General features: G+C 40.6%; 2 protein-coding genes across 2 annotated transcripts in view; both read left to right on the forward strand.

The window, feature by feature from the left end:
• LOC308303053 (zona pellucida-like domain-containing protein 1) overlaps nt 1-85 on the forward strand; it is a gene marked incomplete at both ends in the record, with an annotated part of 21,056 nt that extends 20,971 nt beyond the window's left edge. Inside the window, one exon of the mRNA XM_080747372.1 lies at nt 1-85. This exon is cut by the window's left edge and continues 94 nt beyond it. Coding sequence (XP_080603498.1) covers nt 1-85 — 85 coding nt within the window.
• A 2,782-nt stretch (nt 86-2,867) lies between these two features.
• Nucleotides 2,868-3,933, forward strand: LOC308303054 (hemoglobin subunit alpha-2-like; the record flags this gene model as incomplete). The annotated part of the gene is made up of 3 exons (XM_080747373.1): nt 2,868-2,962; nt 3,375-3,582; nt 3,805-3,933. 3 exons carry the CDS (start codon nt 2,868-2,870, stop codon nt 3,931-3,933), a joined length of 432 nt encoding a protein of 143 aa, XP_080603499.1.
• Nucleotides 3,934-17,456: the final 13,523 nt, after the last annotated feature.

Raw genomic sequence — 17,456 nt, forward strand, 5'->3', positions numbered from 1 at the left:
CATCACTGACATCGGCACCTTCCAGACCTTACAGAACTTCATTGTCACCTCCTCCCGAGATGGCATTGACAAAGCCTGGAAGTAAACCACCGCTTGTCGCAGGCAGAAGTGTATATTGAAAGATATACCGGTACACAGGCCCAGAAACATACCGGTATGCACTCGTTCACTCTCACATAGCCTACACATACGGGCACATATCCTACTGTAATTTCCTCCCCCCTTCAATGTCTTCAACGGTAGGCTCATTAGGCCTTAGCATATCTAAAATAAAATCAATTGAATAATATAAATAATCTTGTATAAAAGAGAATAGAATATTGTTTTAGGACATTCATTGCAGTAATTACTGAGCATTGCCTACATAAAATGTGTGACGCACTGAGAGCTTGTATAGTAGGCTATGAGTTAAAATGTATGTCAACTGGTGAGATTTTATTATTTTATTATCAGTTTTATTCATGCCAGTATAATGAATGGAGTGAATTACTTAATATTTTGCTCATAGGAGATGCACTCGAGTGAATGGGGGTACATTTACAATAATAAATGTCTTAGGAATTTGACAACTACAAAAAAAATATATATATTATTGAACACAAGACTCCATGGTGTGAGTAATCAATAGGAAAAAAAAAACATTTTGGGGGTGAACTACTCCTTTAATGCATCATGACCAGCACTTAAAATATGTTATATACTTGTTATAAGTTGTCATACATTACAATTACAATGCATTATAGACCCAACCTTTAAGTGTTACTATTATATGCTACTATAACAAAACAAAAACAATGTCACTAAACTCAGTGACAACGATTTGGGCCATAATTGGTGTAGCCCTGTCAGCTGCTTTCCAGCTGTGACCCACATGTTGGAGATAAGAATATCAACTCCCAGCTGTATCTCTAAACACACACACACACGCACACACACGCACGCACGCACGCACGCACGCACGCACGCACGCACGCACGCACGCACGCACGCACGCACGCACGCACACACACACACACACACACACACACACACACACACACACACACACACTAAACACTAAACACTAAAAGCACTGAAGCAAAATTATCAAAACTCCATTAAAGACAGTAAGACTGATGTTATAAAATATTAATGATATGCTATGATACAAATTATTTCCAGTCTTTGGATCAGTATATACTCAAGACCAATCTTAAAACCAGGACACAGAATTGATATTACCGTAATTACAAAAATGAAATTGAACGTTATCAATGACTTTGATAAAATCATTAAAAGAGAATAAGTACAAACTCTTAAAATCTCTATCAAATGAGGTAGGCTAAAAGCATCCTAGTTTATCAGACCATTGCATGTTTACCATTGAGGTTTTATCATTCTTTTTAAATAAATGGTGTCTGTATCAACTATCGAATTAGGCTAAAAAAAGATAATGAACGACAATGGTAATTTACTTATATTTTTGATTATATAAATATTGTTTTTATAGTAATGCAATAAACTGCATCACATTGAGGCCACTGTTACGTTTTATAAACCACTTAAGTCCTATATATTATACAACAATTAGCAAAAAAAGCAGCTTTTATAATTTAGAGGACTCAACTTATGACATTGTCAATCTAACTATAACTCTTTCATTTGATACAGGGGTATGTGTTCTACTCATTGACCACAACTTCGCCCACCTTTTGCACGTATAAGCACAACATTTTGTTTCTGAAGGAAAAATCTCCAGGACGCGGCGGCCAGCGGCTGTCTCTCGAAAAATGTATACAAGGCTGTCAGTCAGGCCGTTGCAAATTCAGTAATTGGGTATTATGATCAAAACAATGATTTTATGTAGCCTAAAAACGAAATATAAAAATGTCCACAGACAAGGCCAAATCTTGCTACGGGCACATTTGTCTGTGTATGGACTATGGACATTTTGATGACCTCTGGCGATGGCTGATTTAAAGGACAACTCTGCCCTAAATAACATCTAGGCTAATTTTCCTACTTCCCCAAAAAAGTCCATGGGGTCTATTTGGCAAAAATGCTCCTGTTGTCCAGTTTCCCCAGAAGAACCCAGCAGCCCTCATAGCTTAAAGTGGAGCATAAGCCTATCGCTTTTACACTATTTGTTGCGGTCAAAAGTGTTTTTTATTGTTCATGAATGTGTTAGTTGTCATTACTAACACATCCATGCCTTGGTTGTCCAATATGAGCCACCACAGTCTTGTAAATCATGTTTTGGGGTGAGCATTCGGCACAACTGACAATCAAAGTGACTGTACTTTTTTTTGATTCAGGTATGACCATGAACATAATATGCTGTACATAGACACTGCAATGGCCACTGAATCATAAGTTAATGTCGCCATATGGGATGGGGCAACATGCCATAACACAATGCAAGATACACATACCGTACATACTGTATATGCCTGAGTTGTATACATGTACCTGAGAGCCACACTCAAATCTACAGTACAGTGATCATCCTGTAAATCGCAAAAGAAATGTAGTGAGAAAGGAGGAGTAGCCTATAATCTATTTAGTTGTCAGAGATATAGGCTTACATGCTCCACCTTCCATGCTGTATAGTCACACTACAACATTACATGGTGCTTCTATTTTTAGCTCAAAGAGATAAGGCCAGACAACACCCCAAATTCACAGAATTTTCTGAGGCCTCTTCCATCGATTCCAAATCTATGATCGCCTCCTCTAGCCAATAGACAGCAGAGAAAGGTGGGGCTAAGGCGACTCACGTGGTGTGGTTTGGATATATAAAAGAGACTCAGGATGCTGCTGAACCGCAAACCGTTTCAAAGTTTCTATCTACCTCCGTATTGCCTTCGTTTAGTCTAGTTTAATCTAAAATGGCTCTGTCCATCAAAGAAAAGGGCACCGTCCTGGATTTCCTCACTAAGGTTTCCGCCAGGCAGGATGAGGTTGGAAGTGAGGCTCTTGCCAGGTGAGATATGGTATACCATTATACTGAACTGGGGAGTTAAGGGAGGATACATGAGGAAGGTAATACAGTAAATCGCTACTATTGCTTAGCAGGATTTGATGGGTTTTACTGTGAAGCATGTACTGTAATAGTGAAATGATTCTGGAATCAGAATCAGTCAAAAATCTATGCTATAAGATTTTTGTAATAATAGTTGCTTGTAATGTTCACTTGTCAATTAATTGAAGTACTGTACATGGATTCACTGGAAGTAATTCTCGATAAGAGAATGCTAAACGCATTAACGTAGATGCAAACAATCAGTTGTGCTTGCCCTTTTATGGTTTGTGAGAAGTCAGAGACCTTCATTGTGCATAGATAGATGAATGTAAATCCTCATATTTACCAATACCACTATCACTTCCGCCCCCAGGTTGATGGTTGCTTTCCCCCAGGCCAAGTCCTACTTTGGCCACTGGAAGGACTTGTCCAAGGACTCTGTCAATGTCAGGAAGCATGGCGTTGTCATCATGAATGCTGTGTTCGATGCCATCAATAAGGTAGACGACCTGAACGCTGGTCTCCTCACCCTCAGCGAGTTGCACGCCTTCATGCTCAGGATTGATCCTATCAACTTCAAGGTACGTAGCCTAAAGCCTTCACAGCTTCAGTGTTTCATTGAAGGGGTCAAGGGGCTGTTTGAATGCTGAATGATGTTGATCGCGCAATTTAAGCTTATTGGGCCAACTTGACTATTTTAACAAGAATCAGAAAAAGTAAGAAATTAATGTATCGAACTCTAAGCAATCACCTTTTAGTACAGTATGTCAACACAACGCCTATATCTTCATCTCCCATTTCAGTTATTTATCCACTGCATCCTGGTGACGATGTCCATGATGTTCCCTGACGACTTCACCCCCCTGGTCCACTTGGCTATGGACAAGTTCCTGGCGCTGGTGGCTCTTGCTCTGCAGCAGAAGTACCGTTAAAACAGTGATCGTTGCATTCGTTGGTTCTGCTTCGATGTTTAATGGTCCGATTTGTTGGACAATAAAGAAAGCGATAAATAAAGTAAGCTGTTGTTGTCGTGGTTCTTGGGTGTGCTGCATTAGGGGTTGCATTACTAGTACAAAAATGTCAAATTTTCAGCTTGAGTTGAGGAACATCTTAGTTCTTTAGGTTACTAACTGAGGGGTGCTGAATCCCACTGATGGTCTAGTTAAAGGGATATTTCACTTTAAAAAAAACATTTGGTAATTTTATCGTCTAATCGGGCTTTTATGAACACCCTGAACAGTCTTTAATTTGCTTAATTCAATATTTAGATATTTGATGTAAATGTTATCAGGCACTCCAGGCCCAGGGCCTCTCCCCATACACACCCAATGTAACTTTAAACTCCATTTTAACCATGATAGATTCATTAAAAACATCCATTAACATCCGTTAACTCATACCCTCCTACGTGAGCAGGCTGTGTTTTTTCAATAACCCTTTTCATTTATTTTTAATAATTCTTTGGGAAAATGGAAAAATATTTAATAATTTAATAAAAAATACTTTTCTGGCTTTATTGATAGGTATACAGTAGGTTGATGGGAAATGTAGGGAGAGATGGGGGGATGACACGCAGCAAAGGTCGTCAGGATCGGGACTCGAACCCGCGACACGCTGTCAGGCCGGATTACCAGCCTAGGTGCCTGGACCACCACCTGGTACCACTACCCTGAGGCCCAGGCCTGGTCCACTCCTTTTATCCCCCCCTAAAAATTCAAATAGCTGATCGTGTCGATCAGCTATTTGAAATATTTAAAAATGTTTTTCAAAATAGTAAAAAAATTGCAAAATAGTTTAGGGATAAGCAAGGACGAAAAATAGGGCTCAAAATCTCTTTGCCAAAAATAGCTGGCAATTATGACGCATTGTGAACATGAAGATCTGCTATGTTCAGCAAATGTTCACCCCACAATAGGGAAGTTGGGGTTTGTGTGGGGTAAGGGTTAAGGCCCATTCCCACTGGGCCAGATAACAGATATCTGGAGACATTTCTCCAGATATTTTTCCATTCAAAGTGGATGGTAGATACAGATAAAAAAAATATCTACCACAGATATTTGCCACAGATACTTTTATCTGTGGCAATTTTTTTTTTAATCTGTATCTACCATCCACTTTGCATGGAGAAATATCTGGAGAAATATCTCCAGATATCTGTTATCTGGCGCAGTGGGAATGGGCCTTTAGGGTTATAAATAAAATATGATTTCGAGTTAAAAAGGAAAAGTTATGACCAGAAAGACAGAAAGATCGAGGCCCTCAGGGTATGTTTGAAAAGTATAAAAGTACACATTCAATGGGCTAGATACAGTAAAATAAATCAACACGTCAGGTTGCTCCATCATCAGGCTGTAGTGAGTTAATGAGACACAGGGTGATTAGGTGCAGTCCTCGCAGGTGTGCCACAATGAGGAGGTAGTTTTGTGGACCCTATTAGGTCGTACAGTTGAAACATGACAAGAATAACAAAATAAATACACAACACGGTGGCCTTCCCTCACTACTCCCTCCTTTCCAGTCCCCAAACACAGGCAGCCAACACCAGTTTAAAATCCAAACACACGCACGCACGCACGCACGCACACCAATAAGGGAAGGCATGCGCACTTGCGCAGGGCAACACCATAGGCTACACATAAAATATAGGGCTACATAAAAGGAAAATACACATAAAATATGACCCTAGGCTCATAACATTGTTAAAAACATTTCCTTGGTTAAGGTGTAACAAAGATAAATATTATGGCCAACATTGACCAGTCAAGTAATTCTCTTAAGATGTATTCAAGACAAACCCACATATGCTTTGTTAACGTTGGAAAATGAACAATAAACGTTATAGGTTGTAATGGATTATGTGATGTCACTGCATCAATGCAGGATGGTCTGCGTCCGTTTTGCAATGCATCTGACAATCGACTGATCCTGTAACTTTCTCATCTCATAGCCTGACAATTTACATTGCACAGCCCTGATGGGACAAGTACGCTGTGATTGGTTTGTCCGTTGTGAGGGGCCAACCAGTTGACCAATCCAATAGCTCCTTCTGAGATTTCCTGAATGCACATAATAAAGGGTGGAAGGATGTATGTTTGTCTTGAGCCTGTGGACATAGAGCTACAGAATCAGAGAGTGTCAGTGGATATTTGGAACATACAGACATATTCAATAATATGCATCCACATCCTCATGTATTTTCTGACAGAAGGTTAACATGGATTATTTAGGTCAAAACAGGGAGTGTGTAACTGAAACAGCACGTTTCTTTAGTGTATCGTCTACAACAATATTAGACTACATCTATATTAAGCTTTAATAGATAAGGCCAGGCAACACCCCAAATTCACAGAATGTGCCCCTACAGTGCACATACAGTATTAGTGGTTTCGTTGAGGTGAGGTTAACATCCAACATAGCTAGATGAACTTTGATAATTTAACATTGCAAGCAACAAATAATTAAATAGAATTGTACTCATACAATATGATCTTAAAATGATTTGAGTTAAACGTTTGACATATGATATAGTAACTTGTAGAATATAACAAGCTTCACAGTAAATTCTTCTATTCCTGCTTAGAAGTCTGAACAATGAATTCCCTTCCTAATGTGGGATAAAGTCATTTCACATGCCATATCCTCCCTTTAGTCCCTAATTATACCGGTATCTCACCTGGTAAGAGCCTCCAAAGTCATTGCTGGACATCTTTGTGAAGACGGTGGCCTTTTCGTTGGCAGACAGACATATATGAGGACTTGTCAAGCAATGCTGAGAAGGATTGAAGCTATGGAGCGGTCTGAAGTTCTGCAGCATCACATGGTTGTTTTATGATATCCACAATTTGACACGTTGCCTTAAACCCGCCTCTGTTGGCTCTCTATTTGCTAGACAGATTTGGAACTGACGGAAGAGATGAGGTATCAGCAAATTCTGTGAATTTGGGGTGTTGTCTGGCCTTATCTCAAAGTCTAATTCTGAAGTGCAAAGCATACACCACAGAAATGTTTTATTTCTTTTCCTTTGCTTTGTACTGTGTTGTGTAAATAAGTTACAAACTACAGTACCTGTTCAGATCAAATATCCATGTTAGTCCCCCAAACTATTCCATGGTCAAACGAGACCATGCCCGTACATTCCTAAATATTGTATATTCCGTCTGTATTCCGTTGGCACTTTCAAATTCTGTAGCTATGTCCACAGGTTCTAGAGAGGCGCACTTCCTTTCAGCCTTTATTACATACTCTTTATTACGAATGCTCAGAGTGGACACTAGAACACTAACAAATTCAGTCAGTCAAAATATCAGGAGGAGCTATTGGATTGGTCAACTAGTTGGGCCCTCACACCGGACACACCTCACAACCAGCTGACCAATCCAATATCTCCTACTGAGATTTGTCAGTGTACAATATACTAAGGTCAATATCAAAAAGTGTCAATGGAATATATATGGAATATACAGCCAGAATATTCAATGATCCACATCCACATCCAAGGTCTCATGTTTAAAAATATTCTTTTCAGCAGAATAGCTAGTTTTCAAAGGTCTGACATGGATATTTGGGTAAAAACAGGCAGTACGCACTACACAGTAAAGTTGCAAACAGACACATTTTAATTTTCAGCAGCATGTTTCTGTATAGTCTATTGTAGAATTAGACTGTACATCTATATTAAGCTTCAAGAGATAAGGTCAGACAACACCCCAAATTCACAGAACGTGCCGAAGTTTATCTCCTCCATCGATTCCAAATTAGTCTTCTCTAGCTAAAAGAGAGACAATGGAGGTGGGGTTAAGGTGACTCACGTGATACATTTTGGCTCATAAAAGAGCCTCCTGACGCGGTAGAACTTCACACCGTTCCAAAGCTTAATTCTTGCTCTTTATTGCTCGAGAAGCTCTCGGAATATTCAGCAAAAATGAGTCTGACCCTGAGAGAAAAGACCACTGTGAAGACTTTCCTCAACAAGATGAGAGGCAGGCACAATGAGGTTGGGTCTGAGGCTCTTACCAGGTGAGATACCACATTTAACCGTAATAATTCTAAAATCATACTGTGTGAGCACTATGGCTGTTCTATTTATTGTTATTTGCTTAATGTTCAATGATCAATGCATGAGTTCATGAGGTCAAAGTAATTATCAATAAGAGAATATACAGTATATGCATAAACGTAGATGCAGACAACCAGTTGGAGTTACCCTTGTGAGAAGTTACGGACACCCTTAAATTCACATTAATAGGTCATAGTTATACGTACAGTATAGCATGAACCGATACTTTTCACCTTTCTTAAAATATTTGCCAATACCATGATCTCTTCTGCCCCCAGGTTGTTGTCTGTTTTCCCCCAGTCCAAATCCTACTTTGCCCACTGGAAGGACTTGTCCAAGGACTCCGTCGAAGTCAGGAATCATGGCATCGTCATTATGAATGGTGTATATGATGCCCTGGATAAGATAGATGACCTGAACGCTGGTCTCCTCACCCTCAGCGAGTTGCATGCCTTCATGCTCAGGATTGATCCCATCAACTTCAAGGTAGGCAGCCTATACTTCACAGCATTTGTTGGCTCTAGGTCTGCTCATGTCTCATTCGAATGCTGATGATCTCGCAATTGAAACCTTCAAGGTTTAGGCTTTAGGATTTGTGCCAACTTGTGTATTTGAATAAGAGTCCCTCTTAAATGTCAAAAAACAGAAAAGTAAGACATTAATGTATCTAACTCTTAGTGATCACTTCAGTGTGTACAGTATGTCAACACAACACCTACAGTACATATTTGTCTCTTGTTTCAGTTATTTATCCACTGCATTCTGGTGACTCTGTCCATGATGTTCCCTGAGGACTTCACCCCCCAGGTCCACTTGGCCTGTGACAAGTTCCTGGCCCTGGTGGCTCTGGCTCTGCAGCAGAAGTACCGTTAAAACAGTGGTCTGCTGTTGGTGCTGATATGCTTGTTTACAATGGTCTAATTTATTGGACAATAAAGAAGTGTTGAATTAAATCCAGGCTTTTCTCTTTGTGGTTTATCCTATACTGTCACAACGATGAGTCAATTCTGCCAGCAGTGCTAACAATACTACAAAAATGAGTCTTTACATCATTGTCCTAATATAATCTTTACAAAAGCGGATTACAGTGTGACAGAAACATTTGGACACCTTATTTGGGTTAATGCCTCTACACCAAATCTCTTTGCCAAAATTGGCTGGCATTTATGACGCATTGTGAACTTCAAGATCTACTATTTTCACCAAATGTTCACCCCAGAATAGGGGTGTTAGGGTTTTTGTAGGGTTAAGTACCATGCAGTAGTACATAAGGACCGCAGGAATACACAAGCAACGGAGGGTGAGAGAACTTTACTCCGTTTGGTCCGGTTTGACTCCCAGTACGTAACACTCCGGATGATTTATCTCCGTATACGGAACCTTACGGACAGCACCCAACTGGACGGACTCAACGTACAAGATGTATCCGTAGCAAGAAGTACGCACGGCCACCGTTGTCAAACATAGGCGCAGTAGTGAGGAAAATTACTTTTCCTCTGCTCTATGACAGCGGTTCTCAAACTATGTCTCCCAATGATAAATATATTGTATCAAGAAACGGTAAAAAAGGAAAGTCGCAACAGGACGGCTTGACACACACACGCGCGCAGTCACACACACACACACACACACACACACCGCCTATCCTCCTCCAACAGCTGCCAACAACAAGACGAGGCACACAAGAAGAGCTGATTAATTAGCTCAGCGGCTCATCATATACTTGGGAATTATATGCGGGTGTGTTTTGTTATAATCACTCCGGAGTTTTACATTTACCGCGAATCCGCGAAACAACTTTGCCGACAGACAGCGGAACCTGCAGTCCAGACTGTTACCACTTAGAACATCACGTCGTCGGGTCAAGACATTCTGTGGTTCTACATATTTTGGCTGCTTCGCTTTTCTTAGCTATTCTGTTCTGTGCTGCGAGGCACAATGTGGCGCGCCGCCCAACGGAGAGCGGTTGGCACGGACATAACATAGAGGAGGAACTATGCATGTCGACAGAATTACTGTACGTAATATCTCACCCAAAACGTACACAAAATCAACCATACGTAACTATAAATGGCCCTTTAGGGTTAGGGTTATTGCTTACCAATCTAAAGTATAATTTCAAGAAAAAAAGGAAAATGTATCAAGGTCGAGGCCCTCAGGGTAGGTTTGAAAAGCATACATTCGATGGGAATACATAATTTGATAAGCAGTGTGTAACTGAAAGTTACAAATAGCCAAAATGAAAAATTCAGGCAGTGAACAGCACGTTTCTGTAGTTTCTGTTTCGGAAGTCACATGTTTTGACGAGGCAAGGTTGCTCTAAGCTTTCCTTAAGGCTGTCCTTAAGCCACAGAGCAAGCTTGCCTCGTCAAAACATGTGACTTCCATAAGGAATTAATTGGACGGTGCCGCCTCCCCCTAGATAAAGCACAAGGCATGTGCCTTAAATGTGTGAAGGGACCAAGCGTAAACTACCATCATACATTACGAACCCAGTTATTATCAATTCTTTGAAAATTTGGAACCAAATTCAGTCTTTTCTTAAACTGCCCAAAGTCTACTTGGATAGTCCAATCTGTCGGAACCACGCCTTCCCTGCAGCCTTGTCAGACCGTGTGTTTTCCATTTGGAAGGATAAAAATATTGTCACTATTTTAGACCTGTATTCCGAGGGTATCCTCATGTCATTTCAACAACTGCAAAGGGCTCATAATTTACCGTCAGCTCACCACTTTAGATTTCTCCAGATCAGAGCATACCTTCGGACTCATATACCCCACTTTGAACAGTTAACAAGACATAACACATTAGACAGTATTCTTCTGCATACACCTGGCATTAAGGGCTCGGTCTCCTTCTTTTACGACATCCTCCATGCTTCTGTGCCAACATCCAGTGATAAATCTAGGATCGACTGGGAGGAGGATTTGAACATTCCAATTCCAGAGGATGTATGGGAGTCAATCCTGAGCAATATACACTCCAGCTCCATAAACGCTAGACACACTTTGGTTCAATTCAAAGTAGTCCACAGACTACACTACTCAAAGTCAAGGTTACACGCCATATACCCTAATACCTCTCCCTTGTGTGATAAATGTAAACTTGAGACAGGCACACTTGCCCATCAGTTCTGGTTCTGCCCAAAACTGAATTCCTACTGGTCCCTCATTTTTGATTACCTATCAAAAGCCCTTAAAAAAACCATTGACCCTGATCCACTATTGGCTATGTTTGGACATGTTACCTTCAATCCTTCTATTAAATCATCCGAAGGCCGAGCGATCTCCCTTTGCACATTGTTGGCTAAACGTCTAATTTTACAACAATGGAAATCTGAATCTAGCCCTTCATTCAAGCAATGGCTCAGAGACCTGGGCAACGTGCTCCATATGGAGAGAATTCGGTACTCAATTATTAAGAAGGACGATCTCTTTATGAAAATATGGCAGCCTCTGCTGGATAGGTGGTCAGTCTCCTGTGACAGAGCCCGTGACCGGGGTGTCCCCTCAAATGCCTGAGAACAGTCTGGGTTTTATTTCCCTGAATCCCGCTTATATTATTAGCTAAGGTTTTCTTTCCTGGATGCTGTCAACAACTACTTTTACTTTTATTGTTCTCTCTTTGGCTGTTTTTTTGTCTTTTTGTTTTGGTCTGTCTTTGTCTTTTTGTCTGTTTTTTCTTGTGTTTCCTATGTAAAAGGGGAAACTGACTTTTTGACCTGTGTTGTACTTTGCTACTTACCCCCAATAAAAACTATATTAAAATAATAAATGTGTGAAGGGAGCCTGGGAAATTGTAAGCCACACTTTTGAATTTCCCCCATCCAAGTCAATTGGGAAAATTAATTCACTAATAAATGAATGGCCATAAATGGAGATCTCTGTGACAGTCCGTGTCACTTTTATGCCCATATGGAGATCCCTGATGTCATTAATATTAAGCCCATATTTTGGAATGCCCATATATGGACATACTGTATCAGTCTCATGTGGTCTATGACATCAGACATCTATGATGTCAGTCATCTCTATATTTGGAAAAAGTTTAAGTCAATGGAGAAAATGTATTCTCTAATATTAATAAAATAAATTAAACTATATAACTATATCTCTTAGCAAAATGCAAGCACACGATTCCCGATGAAGCCAGTCGATTTGACATATGGCCCAAGTGTATGCCACGAAAACAGTGGGAGGAGTAGCGCGGCAAAATAAAGTTTATCCGCAAAGAAAGAAGATGGAATAAAGTCGGACAAGTACTGTACTGTAATTAACATCCAACATAGCAACAGATGAACTTTGATCATTGCATTTGCAAATAATGAATAGAATGGGCATTGTGCTCATACCGGTTAAATGTTTGACATAATGATATATTGTAGAATATAACAAGCTTCACAGTAAAACCTTCTGATCCTGCTAAGAAGTACAAACAATGAATTCCCTTCTTTACGTGGAATAAGTTATTTCACATGCAATATCCTCCCTTTAGTCCCTAATTCCTTATACCGGTATCTCACCTGGTAAGAGCCTCCAAAGTCATCGGACACTGCTGGAAATCTTTGTGAAGAGAAGACGGTGGCCTTTTCTCTGGCAGACAGACAGACAGACAGACAGACAGACAGACAGACATATTTTTTGCTGGCTGGCTGAACTGAGGACTTGTCAAGCAATGCAGAGAAGGATTGAAGCTTTGGAGCGGTCTGAAGTTCTGCAGCATCACACGGTTGTTTTATGATCTACAATTTGAACTGTGAGTCACCTTAACCCCGCCTCTGTTGGCTCTCTATTAGCTAGACAGATTTGGAACTGACGGAAGAGATGAGGTATCAGCAAATTCTGTGAATTTGGGGTGTCTGGCCTTATCTCTTTTGACCTTTATGTAGTAAAGGTCAAAGTACTGTACAGTCTAATTTGGAAGTGTAAAGTATACACTACAGATTTTGTTTTGTACTTTCTTGGTACTGTAGTGTGTAACTAAGTTACAAACTATGTACAGTACCTGACTGTTTATATCAAATATCCATGTTAGACCCCCCAAACTATTCTGTCAGAAAAAGTCGTTTTTAACATGAGACCATTCCTAAATATTGTATATTTTGTCTGTATTCTGTTTTGATTGATTGAAGACTTTATTAGAAGTTTGCATAGGAAAAGGTACAGTTTCATGACGGTACAGTTCACTGGTACAAGGTCTACTAAAAGGAGATCCATGAAAAGACTAAGCTTATTTCCACTGGAAACCATTGAAGTATCTCATATAACATTGAATGACAGACAAATAGAACACAGTACTATGCAGTAGATATGTAAAGAAAAAGAAAAAAGAAAACAGTAAGTCTAAACAAGCAGTATATACAAAGAAGGGGCAGGGGAGGGTAGGGTTGGGCTAGGTAAAACATTTTTTACCAGTTGCGAACGGCTGCTGCCTGTAAGTGGTTTTTCAGGGCAATTTTAAAGGATGCTAGTGATCCAGACTCCTTTATGGCCTTCGGTAAGGCTTTCCACATTTTGGTGGTATAGCAGAAAAACGAGTTTGACCCTTAGTTGGTTTTTACTCTGGGTTGGAAGTGATCTGTGGCGCTGCCTCTGGTGTTATAATTATGGACATCCTTAATGTTTATAAAGTATTTTGACAGGTACTTGGGTATCATAGTGGTGTAGTGTATCTTGTACACCAGGCCCATTGCAAGTTGCTGTACTCTGTCATCTACCCCACCCCACTCTTAATTGGTGAGTAGCGGTGAGGTGAGTCTGATAGGGAAGGTTAAGCAGGACCCTAATTAGTTTATTTTGGGCTGTTTGGAGTTTTGTTTTCAGGGCTTGTGGGGCGTCACGATACCATACGTGGACTCCGTAGTCAAAGAGGGGCTGGATTATTGCACCAGCTATGGTCTTCAGTGTGTTGAAATTGACCATTGGGGCGATCCTCTGTAGGAAACGAGTTCGTTGATTGATTTTATTTATTACTTTAGAAGTCATCTTTTCACTGTAAAGATTAGCTTCAAGGATACATCCTAAGTAAGAGATTTCGTGTTTTCGTGTTATGACCTTGTCACCCACTTTGATTGTGAAGTTATCGACTTTTTTGAGGTTATGATTTGATCCAAAGAGGATCTGTAGCTATGTCCACAGGCTATTTGTACACTGACAAATTCAGTCAGTCAAACTATCAGGAGGAGCTATTGGATGGGTCAACTGGTTGGGCTTTCACACCGAATAGAACTACAGTAGCCAGTCACAATTAATACGGTAGGTTCTATTCGATTATGTGATGTCACTGCATCGATGCAGAATGGTCCACATCTGCTACATGATGCATCTGACGATCAACTCTCTCTCAACTAATACCCTGACCATTTACATTGCATAGCCTGGTGGGGCTTGTACACTGTGATTGGCTATAGTCTGTTGTGAGTGGCCAGCCAGCTGTCCAATCCAATATCTCCTCCTGAGATTTGTCAATGTTGATGGACGCACCTTTGTACAGAGCCTGTAGACATAGCTACAGAATTGTCAATGGAATATGTTTGTAATATATAGCCAGAATATTCAATGATATACATCTCATGTTTAAAACTAAGGTTTTCACCAGAATAACTTGTTTACAAAGGTCTCACATGGATGGGTCAAAACAGGCATTCTAAAACGGCTAGTTCCATTCCTTGATTCTGATTGGCTGGTTGCTGTGGTATATGAGACTATAACCCACACCTTGAATCAGTTTATATCAAACCCAGGTGCGTTATTTCTTTCCACAGTGTTCCACAGTGCACCAATTATCTGCACCTGTGTTGTTTCTGCAGCCTGGCCGGGAACTACTTTCTTGTAGCTGGGGACTACTTTCTTGCAGAGCAGACCTTATAGTGTATAATTAGTGAAACAGAACAGTTTTAATTGATGGTACATGTCTATGATTTTTCATGTTGCCATATAGAAAAGCAATAAGCCACGCAAGGCTTGTGGTTACCTGTATTTTACACCGGCTGAGAGGGTTGGAGACACTCGGCTGCGCCTCGTGTGTCCCTACGCCTCTCAGCCGGTGTAAAATACCAGGTAACCACAAGCCTCTTAATTGTGGCTTATTGCTTCAGTATAAGTTATGTAACCCAGTAAAATTGCAAACAGACAAAAATACATTTTCAGCAACATGTTTCTGTAGCATGTGTTACATAATTACAGAATTAGATATTGTATATTAAGCTCTAAGATTTAAGGCCAGGCAATACCCCAAATTCACAGAATGTGCCGCTTTGTGGGACCTACAGTTTTAGTGTTTTCGGTGAGGTGAAGAGAGGTGAGGTGAGGTGAGGTGAGGTCTACTACAGAATTAGACTGTACATCTATATTAAGCTTTAAGAGATAAGGCCCCACAGTCCACACCCCAAATTCACAGAATGTGCAGACGTTTATCTCCTCCATTAATTCCAAATCAGTCTCCTGTCTAGCTAATAGAGAGCCGATGGAGGTGGGGTTAAGGTGACTCACGTGATGAATTTTGGCTCATAAAAGAGCCTCCTGACGCTGTAGAACTTCAGACCGTTCCAAAGCTTATTTCTTGCTCTCTATTGCTCGAGAAGCCCTCGGAATACTCAGCCAAAATGAGTCTGAACATGAGAGAAAAGACCACTGTGAAGAGTTTCCTCAACAAGATCAGGGGCCAGCACAATGAGGTTGGGGCTGAGGCTCTTGCCAGGTGAGATACCGATATACCACGATACGGAAATAGCTATTTAAGGGAAGATATATATGATATTACTTGATTCCACACAAGAAAGGTAATTCATCGTTCATACTGCTTATGTACTGTAATAGTCTTCTAATACAAGCTCATAGGTCATAAACATTTAACTGTAATAATTCTAAAAATCATACTGTGAGCACTATGGCATTTCTATTTATTATTGTTTGCTTGCCATGTTCAATGATCAATGAATTGAGGTTCATGAACTCACTGTTAATCAAAGTAATTCTCAATAAGAGAATACTATAATACATAAACGTACTGTAGATGCAGACAGTCTATGACTTGTGAGAAGTCACGGACGTACAGCCTTAATTTCACATTAATATAGCTGGTCATAGTTGTACACATACACAGATACTTTTCACCTTTTTCAACATATTTGCCAATACCATGATCTATTCTGCCCCCAGGTTGTTGACTGTTTTCCCCCAGGCCAAGTCCTACTTTGCCCAATGGAAGGACTTGTCCAAGGACTCCGTTGAAGTCAGGAATCATGGTGTCGTCATTATGAATGGTGTGTATTTTGCCCTGGAGAATATAGATGACCTGAATACTGGTCTCCTCACCCTCAGCGAGCTGCACGCCTTCATGCTCAGGATTGACCCCATCAACTTCAAGGTAGGCAGCCTAAATTACTTCACAGCATTTGTGGGCTGTAGGTCTGCTCATGTCTCATTTGAATGCTGATGATCTCACAATTGAAATACCGGTATTCAAGTTTTAGGCTTTAAGGTTTGTGTATTTGAATAAAAGTCCCGGTTAAATGCCCAAAACAGAAAAAGTAAGAAATTAATGTATCCATCCAATTCTTAGCGATCACTTTTGAGTGTAAAGTTCATCAACACCTACGTCTTTGTCTCTAATTTCAGTTATTTATCCACTGCATTCTGGTGGTGCTGGCCATGATGTTCCCCGAGGACTTCACCCCCCAGGTCCACTTGGCTATTGACAAGTTCCTGGCCCTGGTGGCTCTGGCTCTGCAGCAGAAGTACCGTTAAAACAGTGGTGTGCTGTTGGTGCTGATACGCTTGTGTACAATGGTCTAATTTATTGGACAATAAAGAAGCGTTGAATTAAATCCAAGCTTTTCTCTTTGTGGTTTATTGCGATCGTCAGGTCGCAGTTACTATCAAAACCTCCACCGGCTGTCAGTCAGTCTGTCTGTCTGTCAGTCAAACGTCACATGTCACACGTCACACTTTTCCCCTACTCGTATCTCCGCCACCCTTGCCCCGATCCATGCCAAACTTTGCACACACACTCATTGGTTGCCAAACCACAACCCCCTCATTTCTCACATGGCCCTCTTCTAGTGCCACCATGAGGCCGATTCTTGCAAAACACATTTTTGGACACTGCTCCTACAGATTTTGCCCTAAAATCACGCAAGGCGGTACACGTCGGTATCTCTAAAGTCATGTCATCAACATGGATCTGTCCCATTTAGCGCCACCATCAGGCCGATTTTTTTAAAACACATTTTTGGACACTGCTCCTACAGATTTTGCCCTAAAATCACTCAAAGCGGTGTATACCTGACGGTCTTACTGGTGTCATGGTTAACATACCTACTGTAAATTATGGAGAAGATTGACAGTCCATATTACAGAAGAGCTACTTCTCTGTCAAGTTGCAACAAAAGAAATCACA

This window comes from Nannobrachium achirus (assembly GCF_963921795.1).
Source record: "Nannobrachium achirus genome assembly, chromosome: 18".
Lineage (NCBI taxonomy): Eukaryota > Metazoa > Chordata > Actinopteri > Myctophiformes > Myctophidae > Nannobrachium > Nannobrachium achirus.